Here is a 14,439-nt window from a genome sequence, read left to right as displayed (position 1 = left end):
TTGGGCTGCCCTTCTCAAAGGACTCCTGGCTGTTCCCTCCTCCCCCAGCCATTTCCACCCACCACCATCTCAGTGGCACATCCTAGCCCTCCACCAGTTGCTCTAGAGCTGGGTCTTGGCACAGTGGCCTGTCCTCAGAGCCTGGACACCAGATGGAGGCAGAGGTGTGGAGAAGCCGCAGGACAGAACAAACAGAGCAAATTCACAGCTGTTTATGAAAGTAATGCTGAGACCGTACATGGCCTCTGCCACTGCCCCCCCACCCCCACCCCTACAGCATGAAGGGGAGGTCTATGTTCTTCTCACCAGTGCCCATGTAGATGTAGCCATAGTTCTTGGTGCGGGGAGCATGGAAGAAGGTGAGGCCCGGCCAGAGCAGGCTGCGCAGCACCACCAGGGCGTTGCCCCTCTCCATCTGGATGCTCCAGGACCCTGGGGAAGGAGGGTGGAGGGGAGGCCTGGGTGCCGTGGAGCCTGAGCTCTGCCCTGTGCGCAGAGGCCCCCCAGCCCCTTGGGCAGCCTGGCTTGGGTGCTACGGTTCCCATGGGGAAGGGAAGACAATTTAATTATCCAGCGCCTTACTCCTCCTGATTGCCTTTTAGCCATTTCACTGCTCATTAAAACCACTTCCAGGGGGAGGGCAAAGGAAATGAAAAGAGGTGAAGCACACCCCAGTCCATTTTGTTCCTGTCAGCAAGTCTAGTTAAAGGTTGAGTGGGGGAGGAAGCAGAGTCCACAGGCGGGGGAGATGGGGCCCAGCTAGGGGAGGCTTTCTCCAGGCTTCTGCACCCTCTATGACTACCTCTATGGTAGTCAGTCACCAGTGGCCTGCAGTCATGATGCAGTTTGCCCGTCTTGCCACTTTGCTCTCTCTTCCCAAGTCCCAGGAACCTCTGCTCCGAAATGGATGAGACCTGAGCAGGGGTGCACTGAAGTTGGGCCTTTAGGGGCCTCCCAGCTCAATAGCTCGTCCTGGCAGCCGTGGACTAGGAGCCATGTTTGGTGGGAGGGGACCTGGGCTGCAGCTAATGAGCCCTTGTGTATGCTGGGTTCTGCCCCGGATTTTTGCTCCCCAGACAGGAGCAGCCCAGCCCGGGGCTGAGTTGTGCGGCCATGAGGACTTGGCGGGAAGGGCCTGATCCAGCTCCAGAACCAAGGGAGGGAGCCCCTGTGTGGGAGGAAGGAGCCTGGGAAAATCGCCTCTGGATGCAGATCTAGAGCTTCTATTCCCCTGCGCACTGAGGCCTCTCCCCGGCCCAGCCGCAGCTCTGCTCCAGGCCCTGCCAGAAAGGCAAATGCTTTGAAGGTTTTGGTGTTGGACCAGCCAGTGATGCACTGAGAGCTGCGCTGAGGCCTTCATCGGCTGCCAGCTCAACCCGGCTGCTTGGCTCCACCGTCCCAGCTTCCCACAGTCGTCCTCCTGCCGTGGCCCACCCCGGTCACTCCACGCCCAGCAGCCTCACAGCTCAGTCCCCACCCACCAGGGGCCACCCCACGTCCGAGAGACCTGACTGCCAGAAGCCCCTAGACCTGATGGCAGCTCAGGCTGCTGACACCTGCCCGGGTCAAAGCCAGAGCTTTCCAGGTGCCTGTAGGTCAGCTGGCGCTGGCCTGCTCAAAACAACCAGCCACAAGCCCACCTCTGCACCGTGCAGTGGCACCCTTCCAAGCATCCCCACCTGTTCAGGTGAAGGGGAAGCCACAGTGTGGCCTGCACTCCAGCCCCCGTCTGCCCCCCAGGCCTACACAGCGCAGCATCGGGAAAGAAGAGAGCCCCTGGGTTACCAGAGCTCTGGCTGGGACATGGCCTGGGAAGAGGGGTCCCTGTGGCCAGAGAAGGGGGTAGTAGTTCTCCTAGCTCCTACAGCTTTCCTCCCCAGGTACCTGAGACCCTCCACCTCCCAGGGGCCCTAGCCTGCTGCTTTCCCGGTCACTCATTGCCGACAACCTTGCCTGGGGGTCATGGGAGAGAGGTGTGACAGAACAGAGTGTCCCTGCTGCACTGCAGTCACTTTTGGCCAGAAGCACAGACCCCAGGAAGGTACATTCTTAACCTTCCCCCGCCCCCCCCCCCCCCCCCCGTCACCCCTCCAGTGCCGAGAGCACATCATCTGAGGACGGTCCCTGCCCTTGGAGCCCAGTCGCACAGCTCTCGTGATCCGAAAGGCCAGGCTCTGCCTCCCTTCTCTGTGCCCCGCCAGGAGGGCAGCTTGCAGCCTGCCTGGACCAAATGCCACCAAATGCCCTGAAAGAAAAGTCCTGGAGGCCTCCAGCCTCGACAGCTCTCATCAGTTCACGGTCGCCAACAGCTTGGCGCACCCTGGCGAGGGTCGGCTCCTGACCTCCCCTTGCACAACCCTGCCCACCTACTACCTCCTGCCCCAGTAGAGGAAGGGGCCCTGGCTCATCAGCAGAGCACCCCAGCTCCCTCCCAGAGCCAGGGAGAAGCCGGCAGGGATGCTAGAGAGATGCAGTGCCCCCATCAGGGCAAGGGGGCAGCACCAAGCAGGCTGAAGGGTGCTGGCAGAGAGAAAGCGGCATATGAGGGGCCAGCCAGCCAACAGCACGGCCTCCCTCCCTCCCTCCCTTGCATTCCTGTCACACTCCTGTCCTCTTCTCCTTGTCCCTGGCTCAGCTGGTCGCCCAGGAAACACACAGACTCTCAACGTGCCAGGAGTCACGTAGCATCTACCTGGAGAGCCAGGCGCTTGCTGTCACCTTCACCCACTTTTATTGCAACTGCTGGGAAGGCTGGGCTCAGCCACTGCCACCTCCTCCTCTCAGAGCTCCAGGGGAGCCCCCTCCCGTGGCCCTGGTCTCTCCCAAGTCTCCCAAAACGCCCCTCCTGCCCCCTGACAGCCACTCTGACAAGCTGTTTTTTGAGGTTGTGGTAGAGGGCAAGTAGGTACATCAGGAATGGAGCCTGTTGGCAGGAAGTCCTCCTGTGTGTGCGTGGGCCCCAGGGGTGTCCCCTTGCTAGTGGGAGCCTCGGGCTAGGGTATGCATGCAAATCCTAATTACCTTCTCCTGCCCTCCCGGAAGAAAGGCAGCAAAGCTCTGAGATTACGGTTGAGGGAGAGAATGGGCCAGACTCTGGATCCGGGCTCTCCAGCCACGGCAGGTGGTTTTAAACTTTCTCCTCAGACCAGCCCCACACAGCCTGTCACACATGCAGAAGTAGCCATGGGTCGCTTCTCAGAGCAGTCACCCCTCTGACACCAGGGCCACAAGTTATGGTCAAATCCCCTGGCCGCGGTGGGCAGGGAAGCAGAACGCCTTACCTGATGGACGAGGCCCGGCCTCCTGGTCCTGGAGGCCAAGCACCAGTCAGCCAGGCTTGAGGGGCTGGGGGGAGGAGCCACCTGCACACACACCCCGAGAAAGCTGATCCGCCCCATGTTCCTCACCTGCCTCCCAGTTCCTGACTCCCCCACCCCCTCTTCCTCGCCACCACCACTACATTTTAAAGGTGGCTTTCCCGGCAGGCAGGCCCCTTGCTGCCCTCTGCTGCCTGCACTGGGCACTGGTGCCTGGCTCACGCGCGCTGGAGGCCCAGCCGCCCTCCTGGCCCGCGTCTCCTGAGATCTGTGGGCTCCAACCCCCAAGTGGAGTAAGGAGAGGAGCTCTGTCCTCCGCACCGCACCCCGCTCTGCTTCCCAGGGCACCAGTGACCTTGTTCATGAGGCACCTCTCGTTTTATATTTCCACTTCCCATCCTGGTTCATTTGATCTTCCCAAACCTCTGTGAGTTTGGGACAGCGGTGTCCTGCTGGCGAGGGCACCCTGCTGCCTGGCACGCAGCAGCACCTGCCCAGTGGCCATCTGCTGATGGCATGAACGGTTGGGGAGCACTGAATGGCAGAGTGCTACCCAGAAGTCTGGCCCGACCCACTGCTCCATCTCTCTCACCTGACTGCAGCCCGGGCTCAGAGAACTGGCAGTCACCCTCCGTCCACCAGGAGGACAGTTCTGCCCCCAGAGCTACTCACTCGCACAAACCTCTGCAGATGCCGGGGCAAGGCAGGACAGCCCAGGAGGGCAGTGGCGGCACCGGGCGCCATACCTCCCATGCTCCCTGCAGCCAAGACTGGCCTGCCTCCACAGGCCCAGGAGCCCTCCAGCCTCAACGGTACCCACTAACGGGCGGCGTGGAGTCCACCACAGCCCCAGAAAGGAAACGATGATCCTACCTGGGCAGAAAACAACTGTCAAATTCCAGTCCTCCCAGCCAGTGCTGGCGTCCCGGGGAACTCTTCCCTGGGATTCTGGCCTCACTTTGCAGCCAGGCAGAGGCACCCCCACAGCAGCATCTCCTTCGCTGGCAGGTGAGGAAGGGGGGCCGCGAGCTGAATCTGAGTGTCTGCTTTTCCCCCTTAACACCCCCACCACCATGGCCCCAAGCAAGTCATCATGAGGAAGTGCTGGGCCTGATGCCCAGAGGTTTTCTGACGGTGGCTCTGGGAGGCAGCGAGCTGGAGGCCCGTAAACTGTGAGGTTTCCCAGGGTGCAGCCAGGAGCCCTCAGCCACCACGGCTCCAGCACCGAGGACAAAGCCACATGCTAGGGCACGCTGAACCATCAGTTGGTCCTTCAGCCCTGAGACCCACCATTTAGGGGCGGATGTCCAGGGCCTCAGGCCACTGCAACTCACCTACCTTCCAGGCCCAGGTTCTTACCAGTGAATTCTGTGAATTCAGTGCTGACTAGACACATCAGTGTGACCCCAATATCCCTTAGGAAGACCCCCCTCAAAGTTCCCTATCTTACAACCCCAGCCACAGGGAGACACAGCTACCTTCTTTGTCCCCTCTATCCAAAATGAAAAGGGCAGACAGGGTGGATGAGGTTCCCTTAAGTAGACCCACACCCCATCTAGTTGGCTTTGGTCTTTGCTGCAAAGGCAAGAGCACCCTCCTCTCTGCTCCCACCACTCAGAGGAGGAAGCTCCAAGGGGGAGGAGGCACTTGTGTGTCAGGCACCTGACCAGCCAGCACTGTGGACCACCCATATCCCTGGGCCTGGAGCATCCAGCTGCAGGTGAGAGAAGTCAGCCGGCAGCAGGGCTCTCCGGCCACACCCAAATTGAGGGGGGCGGGCAGGGCTACTGTCCCCAGATTAGAGGCATTAAGAGGACTTTTCTCAGCCCACCCCCCAGACCTTGGTGCTGAGTCTCACCGCCACAGTGTGCCTGGCTTCCTGTATCAACCAAAGACGTGCAGAGCCTTCTGGCTTCTGGCCAGGCTGGGAGCACAGAGTTGGGGGAGATAATGGGAGTCTGGAAAGCGTGTCTCACAGGAGAGAAGTGCCCCAGCCCCTACCAACCTTCTTTATCTCCCCCACAGTTCAAGGACCTCCTCTCTATTTTCAGGGAGGTTTGACTAGGGTACCGCCATGTGGCAGAGGCCAGAGTGGCCATTCCTTGGTGGCTGCCCGTACCCACTTGGGACCATCGCCGGCCCTGGGACATCGCAGAAGCCATGAAATGGCCTTCAGATCCCCACTTGGCCCTATTTCATCTATCTGTGCACCACCGCCGTATTGTCACAGACCTGCTCACGAGCCGCCGACAGCTCCCACCGCCTTGCTCTAGGCCTCCTACCCCTTGGCCTCCTCAGTCCTCCTAGGCCTGCCCCAACTCCCCTCTGTGCCCTTTCTGCCACTAAAAATAACACTAATAATAATTACTAATTTTCGTTTGAGTCCTATGTGTTAGGTACTACTATAAGTATCTGGTATGTGCTTTGACTCATTCAGTTCTCGTAACAACCCAATGAGGTAGAAAATACCATTATTCCCTTTTAGGAATGAGGTAATGGGGGGCCTACCCCAGGGCCACACAGCTAGTAAGTGGCAGATTCGGGATCCCAGCTGAGACCATCTGATGCCAGAGCCGCTGCCTCTGCCATTGCCTGCCCCCGCCCTCCACCCCAGCTGGGAGTATGCCGGGCTCCCCAGAAGTGGTACCCCACACAGTGGGGGCGAATACTGTCCCGCCATTGCCACTGTCTACTGAAAAGGAAACACAAACTCACTTGACACCACAGTTCACTCCAGAGCCCTGGAGTCTAAGGGTCACTGTGTCCTTGGGTTTAACTCTCCAAGCCTGTTTCCTCACCTGTAAAATGGGGATGGTAACAGTAGCTGCCCCGTAGGGTGGCTGTGAAGATGAAAATGAGAGAAGGTGTGGTGGGGGCTGAGCACAGTGCCCTAAGCACTAGCAGGGCCATTGCTCTCAGGAGTTGCCATTCCTGTCATTACCCTTATTGTTATCACTGCCGTCACTGACAGCAGGTCTCTGCAGGTGAAAGAAGGTCTCAAAAACCCCAAACATGGGGAGGGAAAGAGGCAGGAGCCCTGCGTTGGCGCCCTGGGCCTGGCCCCCGATTGCCCAGAGCTTGGCACCTGTCCTGGCACACAGCATCCAAGTAAGAGTGTCGCCCCGGGACACGCTCTTCCCTACTGGACAGCCAGGATGGGGAGGATGTGGGAGCTCTGTGACCACAACCTCAAATGCTGGGTGTGTGCCAGGGCCGGCTAGACCCTCAAGAATGGGAAGACCTCTGAGGCTGTATGTTTTAAGATTTAAAAAGCTCCATGCATATAGCAGGAAGCAAATGTACAGAACTCGTTTCCTTGGCAGGTGGTCTGCCCTTCCGTCGCTCAGCACACACTTAACTGCACACCAACTATGTGCCAAGCACTGGATCTCACCCCAAAACTAAGAGTCGGGATGGACGCGTGGCTAGGACTTCAGAGAGGTTTTTGGAGATGTTTGGGGGAGGACTAAAACTTGCCTCCTTCAAGATTGATTTGGAAATCAGAAGAGGCACTGGGAGACTTGCTGTCTGTGGAAGCACATGGAACATGGTACTTCCTTTTGTCTGCAGACATGTACCGACTGTTTATTATAAGCTGAGCCCTGTACCAGGCTCTGGGGGGAAGCCCCACCCACCAGGACCCCCCATGAACCACCAGTTCCCACTTGGGTCGTTGGTTCCAATCTCAAAGGAGAATGGCAGACGGCATGGCCCACTGCTCTGACCTGGGGGCAGATCCAATGTCCTCCAAGTAATAGGCTATTACCTTTGGGGATGTCATGCTCCAAGGAGTCCATGAAGTCCAGGGAGGGGTCCAAGTCAGCCTTCTCAAGTAAGGTCTTGTTCTTCAGCTCAACAGGCTCCCTAAAGTGGAAGTAGGAACTAAGCTTCTTGGCTTCAGACAAGGACAGTCCTAAAAAGAGGCAGTGGGTAGGAAGGGATGGTCAGCCCCAAACCCCACAGCCCCCCTTTCTCCGCACATGGGGACCACATGGAGGGGAAAGGACTCAGGCAGATACTGACAGGGAACTAAAGGGAGAAGGAGTCAGGCTTGGTCCAGACCCTGCAATAAGGAGACACCAATGAAGAAGGTGAGGTAGGCAGGGCGCCCAGACCCACGCAAAGCCCAGGGACCCAGATGGCCAAATGCTCTCCTACCCTTAGGCAGAAAGGAGTCAGGGTCCAGTGACTGGGCAGCCATGCCAACCACCAATGCCAGGCCATTGAGCACATCCTCCCAAGCTCCCATACAGCTGTATGGCCACAGCTGTTCTTTCTCTGAGGAAGTGGACAGGTTCTCCAGGACTCCCAGAAATGTGTCCCCTGTGCTTGGGAAAAGACACCCTCCAGCCCTTGACAGGGGCCCTGGAGAACTCACCTTCAAAGGTCCGATTGACATGGATGGGTCCAAAAGGGGTCTTAAAAAGGGCTCCTCGAGGGATGACAGCCACAGCCTTGTCAATCTGGTCGATGACAGACACCAAACGGTTTTCTTCCTTGATCTGGACCTGAGGAGACAGGAGACAAGCCAACCTGCCAGAGTGCTGTGCCCACTCATTTCTGGTACAAGGGACCAAGGGACCATCTGACCTGGGTCACCACAGTGTAGATGCTAGGTCCATGGAGAATCATGCTGGGCAAGCTCTTGCCTTCCCTCCTCTCAAGATTTCCTTCCTGCCTCCCCTCTTTCCCTCCTTCATTCTTCTGAATATCTCTTTTAAATTGGTAATACATACTGGTGGTGCAATTTTTTTTTTTAAGATTTTATTTATTCATGAGACACACACACACACACAGAGAGAGAGAGAGGCAGAGACACAGGCAGAGGGAGAAGCAGGCTCCATGCCAGGAGCCCAACATGGGACTCGATCCGGGGTCTCCAGGATCACACCCTGGGCTGCAGGCAGCACTAAACCGCTGCACCACCAGGGCTGCCCTGGTGGTGCAATATTTTAAGGCAGTGTCCCCCACTCCATCCCTGACCCTCCAACTGCCCTCACTGGAGACAACCACTATTCATGGTTTCTTATATACTCTTCCAGAAACATCCCATCCCATCATTATATGTAAATGTTGCTTATTTTGCTTTTTTAAAATATAAAAACAACCATGATCACTGTAGAACACTTAGGTAATATAGAAATAGCTTATAATACATGCAAAAAATTAAAATCATTCATAATCCCACCTCCTAAAGATAATCACTAACAACATATTGGCATACTGCCTTCTCTTCTTTCTATGTATATATTTAAAACAAAATTAGGGACGCCTGGGTGGCTCAGTGGTTGAGCATCTGCCTTTGGCTTAGGGTGTGATCCCAGGGTCCTGGGATTGAGTCCTACATCAGGCTCCCTGCAGGGAGCCTGCTTCTCCCTCTGCCTGTGTCTCTGCCTCTCTCTGTCTCTCATGAATAAATTTTTAAAATCTTAAAAAAAAAAAAAAAAAAAATACAAGAGCCTGCCTGTGCATATCCCATTACCCCAGAACACAATGCAGACCCACCCTCCCAGCCCCCTGCCCAGAGCCAGGCTCCTGACAGAGTGGCCCAGCCTGCCACCCAGGAGCTATGTGGGGTTCTGCTGTTGCCACCATAATTTCTATTGGGCTGGGCTCTCTTTGTCCTCCTCCTCTTGTCTTCACTCACCACTACTTCTTCTTCAAAGACCTTTTCACCCTCCTTCATCTTCTGCAGCTCAGTGTGTTCGTACTCATGCGAGGGGTCCCCCATGAAGCGGCCCTTCACCACAGACGTCTCCACTGCCATCTCTTCCGTGGCGGGGGGCAAGAGGCTCCACTCCATACAGTTCAGGCTGCCAACAACATCCTCATGATCCTGGTTTCCAGGCTTCCTGCCACCGCCCCTTCTCTTGAGGGATGAGGCCCAAGAAAAACTGTTGGGAGTCACACCTCTCCCCTCCAAGCCATGCGTGCCTATGCTGTACCCCACCCCCATGTGTGAGGCAAATACAAATTTATTTTGTAAAAGGTCACAAAAGCTTCATGTGTACCAAAGTTCCAAGAACTTCTTCCTAGATACCTGCACTGTGAAATTCCTGATGGGTTTCTAGAAGCTGATCATTCCTCAGTTACAGGCACCTCTGTTTTGGTAGGCCCTACATTCATGCTCAGCCGGCCTCCTGAGCCAAGAGCATGGCCATCTTTCCCCCATTTCTCAGGAAAGCGGCTGCAGGCCCCAAGACCCGACCTCTGAGGTCTCCAGCACTGGCCAGCCCCGTCCCTTCTTCCCCACTCCTGCCAGGAGAGGGCGTCCTCCGGCTCCTCTCTAACCCACAGGCCCTGGACGGAGGCAAGGGGGCCCTGCTCATCTTTCTGCCCTTCTCACTCCACTGGCTCCTTTCTCAACTTCAAAACTTCTTGGCAGCCCGGGTGGCTCAGCAGTTTAGTGCCACCCTCAGCCCAGGGCGTGATCCTGGAGACCTGGGATCGAGTCCCACATCAGCCTGCTTCTCTCTCTGCCTGTGTCTCTCATGAATAAATAAGTAAAATCTTTAAAAAACAAAAAAACTTCTTGGCTTTCTACACCAACAGCCTTCAAATCCTGCCCTGCCAGAAAATAGCCTTTTCCTGTCCCTTACTCCTCCAGCTCTGAACAATAATCTCAGAATGGCCTGCCCCGTGGAAGCCTTTCCCCTGTGGTCGCTTCTGCCCCCGGCACCCCACAGAACTGCTTAGGAGGACATCCACGGAACCTCAAAGCCAACAAGTGCATTCCACTTCTGTTTCCTTTGCCATCTCCCCTCTCCCTCCTCTGCCGCCCGAAGTATTCCCAGAGACCCATCCTCACCCCTCTGGTTTCCCTGCAGGCTGGCCCACCTCTCAGAGCCCCAGCTACTATCTAGTTGGTCTTCAGAACCCAACCACCTCTCACCACTTCCACTGCTCCTTGCTGGTCTCAGCCCCTATCTACTCTTACTTCTATACCATTACGGTAACCTCCTAACTGGTCTGCCCAGGTCTGTACCTGCTCCCCTTTGTCTAGTTCCCACCCAGCTGTCAGATCATGTTTCTGTGTAGAAGCTTTCTTCCCATTAAGCTATGTCCTTGCAATGCCCCACAAAGCCCTCTGGTCCCTTATGTCTCTGACCTCATGTCCTACAATGTTCCCCCTCATATACTCCTCTCCAGCCACACTAGCCTCTGTGAGGTTCCACCAACACTGAGTACACATCTGCCTTGGGACCTTTGCACTTGCCTGGAATTCTCATCCCTCAAATAAACACATAGCTCGCTCTCAGTTGCTTCAGTTCTCTTCATAAATGTTACCTTATCAGAGAGACTATCTCTGATCCTCCTATTTAAAATAGTACCAGGGCGCCTAGGTGACTCAGCAGTTTAGCACCGCCTTCAGCTCAGGGCTTGATCTTGGAGACCGGGGATCAAGTCCCACGTTGGGCTCCCTGCATGGAACCTGCTTCTCCCCCTGCCTGTGTCTCTGCCTCTCTCTCTCTCTGTCTCTCATGGATAAATAAAATTTTTAAAATAAATAAATAAATAAAATAGTACTGGGGCACCTGGGTGGCTCAGCGGTTGAGCATCTGCCTTCAGCTCCAGGTGTGATCCCAGCGTCCAGGGATCAAGTCCTGCATCTGACTCCCTGCGGGGAGCCTGCTTCTCCCTCTGCCTATGTCTCTGCCTCTGTGTCTCTCATGAATAAATAAAATTGTAAAAAAAAAAAAAAAAAAGTGTACTGTATTCTGTATTCTCTAGATATGTAATGTGCGTTTATTTATTGTCTCCCCCACCCCACCCCCAACACACACACACACACACACTATAATTTAGACTTCATGAAGACAAGGACTTGGTCTCATTTTCTACTGAATTCCTGGTGCCTGGATCAACGCCTGGCACATAGTGGACGGTGGAAGAAATAAAAACTTATGGAATAAAATGAGGCCCAAATTTCCATCCTCAGTCCAGAATTTTTGTCCGGACTCCAGGCTGCCCCCCAGGCACCTCTTACCAAGTTCAATGGGGCTTTCCTAGTCCTGCTTCTGGAATTCCATTCCAGGGGGTGACACCAGCCTTTACCCAACTGCCTTAGCTGAAAAGAGGGGTCAACCTTGATCTTTTCTTCACCTCTCCCATTCAGGCCCAAGTCTGGCCAGTGCCACTGCTTACATCTTTCCAACCCATTCTCTGACCTCCGTTCCTCAGCTCCTTCTTCCTTGCAGTCTCCTTCACCCGGACCTTGCAACAGCCTCCTGAATGCTCACCCACTTCAGGCCCAGCTGCCCACTCAGATCTGAGCAGACTCTGCTTGTTTGAGGCTCCTCAATGGCTCTCTGGCTCTCCATAGCCTCTGAACAAAGTCCAGTCCCCTGGCCTCTCCATCCGGTGTCAGGTTTACCTACATGCTGTTCTCCCAAACACTCCAGCCACCTCTGCAGAACCATTCCCTCTAGCTAGCGTGCCTTTCCCCACTTTCCTAGGGAATCCCTGATCATCTTTCAGACCTCCACGAGTTACTCTCTTAGCAATCTTATTTAATTGCTCTCTAGAAGGCCCCACCTTGGTCCCCCTTTGCATACCCCTCTGCTCTGGGGTTAACACACTTGGTTGCAGTTGCTGGGTTATGTGTCAATGTTCCTTCCTAGGATGTGAATGACTTGGAGACGGGTGAGTCTTAGCCATCTCTGTAAGCCCAAGTCTACACAGAAGGCCACCAATCAATGTTGGGCTGATGCGAGGACAGATGGTCTCCGAATCCCCGCGGCCTGAATGGCTTGCTTTGTAAATTAGTGAGCTTCCTGACGTCGCTGGGGGCACTCAAGAAGGAGGTGGGGTGGCCCTGGGCGGTAGGTAAGCGTCTGGAGAATTTTCCCTGATTCTAAATCCCTCCTCTCCCGTTCCTCATTCGTTCTCTACTTAGCAAAGCGCCTCCTTTCGTGGGCCAACTCCCCCACCGAAGACGCTTCTGGAAACTGCGGTCTTCGGAATGTCAGGCGTCCACCTGGCGGCTACAGGTCCCCGTTCTCCGGGAACTCTCGCCCTGCTCCGTCGCCGTTCGTGGCCCTGCCTGTATTATAAACCCACCCGCGTCCAAATGTCTCTCCTCCTCGCCACCCGCCCCCCACCCCTGCTCCGCACTTTCTCAGGACCTGGCCCCCTAATCCTCCGCAGCAAGTTTCGGCCCCGGCCCGCCCCCCGTCTGTCGGGTCTCCCCAGACCTCACCACCCGCGGCCGCGAGCCCGTAGGCCCCACCCCTTCCCGGCCGCCAGGTGGCACCCCCTTTAGGAGCGGGGAGGGGGGGGCGCCGCGGCCTGCTAGGACGTCGCCTCCACCTGTAGAGTGTCTTGCGTGGTGCGAGCTGGTCCTCACTCAGGCCCTGCGCGATGTAGTAATCGGCGACGAGGCCGAGGATGCGGCCCCAGAAAAGGACCCGGCTGTAGCGGTAGTCGCGCTTCACCAGCGTTAGGGAAGTGAGCAGCGAGGCCCGGCGGTCGGGGCTGAGGCCCTGGCCGCTGCCGGATGCCAGCTCCAGCGACAGCAGGAGGCTCTCGGAGTCCATCGCGCCCGGTCTCCGATCAACGACCGCCAGGTTGCTGGGAGCAGCCGTCTCCTTGGAGACCGAAAGCTCCGCCCTCCGAGGATTCCACCCCCTCGGCCGCTGGGGCCCCGCCCTCTCGGGAACCTCAGGCCCGCTCGCCCCCTGCACAGCCCTTCCTTTCCAAAAGCTTGAGCAAACGCTAGCTCCGGTATTCTTTCTTTCTTGAGTTGGGGACCACACGTGTTCTGCTGTCACGGTAACAGCGTGGTTTCCCCAAACACAGGTGCGCTACTGTGTGATTGAAGGTCCCAGTTCCATGCGTATTTTTGCCTTTTCTGAGCTTTTCCAATAGTGGGATAATTGAGTCCTCACCGTGTATGCAATGAGGCCTTGGGAAGAAAGACAACACAAACAGTGACATTATTATTTCACTCCAGTCGTGTCCCTTCTTGGCCTCACAATTGTGTGAAAAGAATTTGAGATCTTCTTGGCTCAAAGTCTAGGAAACCAAGACAATTAGCACACCCCCACCCCAAGCCAGGTCCTACAGAATGGGGTCATCGTTCCATTCTCCTCAGTCTTCACAAGACCTCTCTAGTCACCCCTTCCCATAGGACTGTTCCACCCAAGTGACAAATAGAGACCAAGGCACTGGGGCAAGGTACAGGCACACACTTTGGGAGAGCAGCATGTGAAGACAAGAAGGATGACACCACCTGCCACCTACATTTAGCTACCACAGGCCCCACAACCGCTGCTTTTAGGTTCAAATGGTACCAACACATAAAAGGCCAGAACTCTACTGCAGCTGGGGCTCTTCACTCTCTCCTTAGAGACTACTTCATATCCACCTCTGGAGTCCCCAGCCAAGGTCAAACAGATGAAAAGATGCCTCAGTAAGCTTGTCAGGGAAGGAGAGGAGATTTGTTGTTAATTTTTTTTTTTTTTTATCCATGAAAGATAGAGCGTGAGAGAGAGAGAGAGAGAGAGAGAGAGAGAGAGGCAGACACACAGGCAGAGGAAGAAGCAGGCTCCATGCAGGGAGCCTGACGTGGGACTCAATCCCAGGTCTCCAGGATCACAACCTGGGCAGAAAGTGGACCTAAACTGCTAAGCCACCCGGGCTGCCCCGTTGTTAATTTTTTAAAAGATTTTATTTATTTATTTGAGAGAGAAAGAGATGGCACAAGCAGGGAGGAGGAGCAGAGAGAGAGAGGGAGAAGCAGGCTCCCTGCTGAGCAGAGAGCAGGATGGGGGGCTGTTATTAATATTAACTGACCTTTTCATTTCTGGATTCCTTTGGAGAGGACTCATGCAATCAGAATGACGTGGTCCCCGGTGCCAAACCAAGAGAGAAATAAGTGTCTAAATTACCCAGATAATTACTTTGTTTTGATTATCTGGGCATTGTTTATGACTTTTAAAACTTGAGGGAGCTGCCTTGGCCTAAGGTATCTTCTATCTCAAAACAATTTAACTCCTTTGTCCAAAACCTTTCCCTTAGATCCCTCAGCCTGTCCATTCCCAAGTGGAAGATATGGCCCGGTTTCTCTTTCATAAGGTAATATCCTCAGACAGATAATCAGCTGAAAATCTAACTGGTGGAA

At 55.4% G+C, this 14,439-nt stretch overlaps 1 protein-coding gene and 1 long non-coding RNA gene across 3 annotated transcripts; one reads left to right on the top strand and one right to left on the bottom strand.

Annotated features, from left to right (window-relative positions):
* Nucleotides 1–196: 196 nt before the first annotated feature.
* RSPH9 (radial spoke head component 9) lies at nucleotides 197–13,221 on the bottom strand. 2 transcript variants are annotated; one of them, XR_011996308.1, is made up of 6 exons: nucleotides 12,627–12,944; nucleotides 8,965–9,130; nucleotides 7,696–7,825; nucleotides 7,084–7,230; nucleotides 6,033–6,115; nucleotides 313–432 (listed from the first exon to the last, which is right to left on the bottom strand). XR_011996308.1 is itself a non-coding variant. In XM_025990981.2 (5 exons), exons 1-5 carry the CDS (start codon nucleotides 12,851–12,853, stop codon nucleotides 272–274), a joined length of 831 nt encoding a protein of 276 aa, XP_025846766.1. In that variant the 5' UTR covers nucleotides 12,854–13,221; the 3' UTR covers nucleotides 197–271. The 2 variants fall into 2 exon arrangements, 1 of the variants encoding a protein (XP_025846766.1); XM_025990981.2 differs by lacking the exon at nucleotides 6,033–6,115 and having other exon boundaries at nucleotides 197–432; nucleotides 12,627–13,221.
* On the top strand, nucleotides 4,934–5,685 carry LOC140594980 (uncharacterized). The gene is made up of 2 exons (XR_011996318.1): nucleotides 4,934–5,037; nucleotides 5,369–5,685. It is a non-coding gene; the product is annotated as an uncharacterized lncRNA (long non-coding RNA).
* Nucleotides 13,222–14,439: the final 1,218 nt, after the last annotated feature.

Source organism: Vulpes vulpes, chromosome 1 (assembly GCF_048418805.1).
Source record: "Vulpes vulpes isolate BD-2025 chromosome 1, VulVul3, whole genome shotgun sequence".
Taxonomy (NCBI): domain Eukaryota; kingdom Metazoa; phylum Chordata; class Mammalia; order Carnivora; family Canidae; genus Vulpes; species Vulpes vulpes.
The sequence above is the reverse complement of the archived record's forward strand: the minus strand, read 5'-3'. Positions and strand labels throughout refer to the sequence as shown.

Excerpts from the sequence above, each read along its gene's own strand:
- RSPH9 (XM_025990981.2), bottom strand. The coding sequence starts at position 12,853 with ATGGACTCCGAGAGCCTCCTGCTGTCGCTGGAGCTGGCATCCGGCAGC. Across the intron at positions 7,826-8,964 it reads TCTTTGAAGAAGAAGTAGTG|GTCCAGATCAAGGAAGAAAA; the intron begins GTGAGTGAAGAC and ends CTGTCTCCTCAG. Across the intron at positions 7,231-7,695 it reads TGTCAATCGGACCTTTGAAG|GACTGTCCTTGTCTGAAGCC; the intron begins GTGAGTTCTCCA and ends GCCTCTTTTTAG.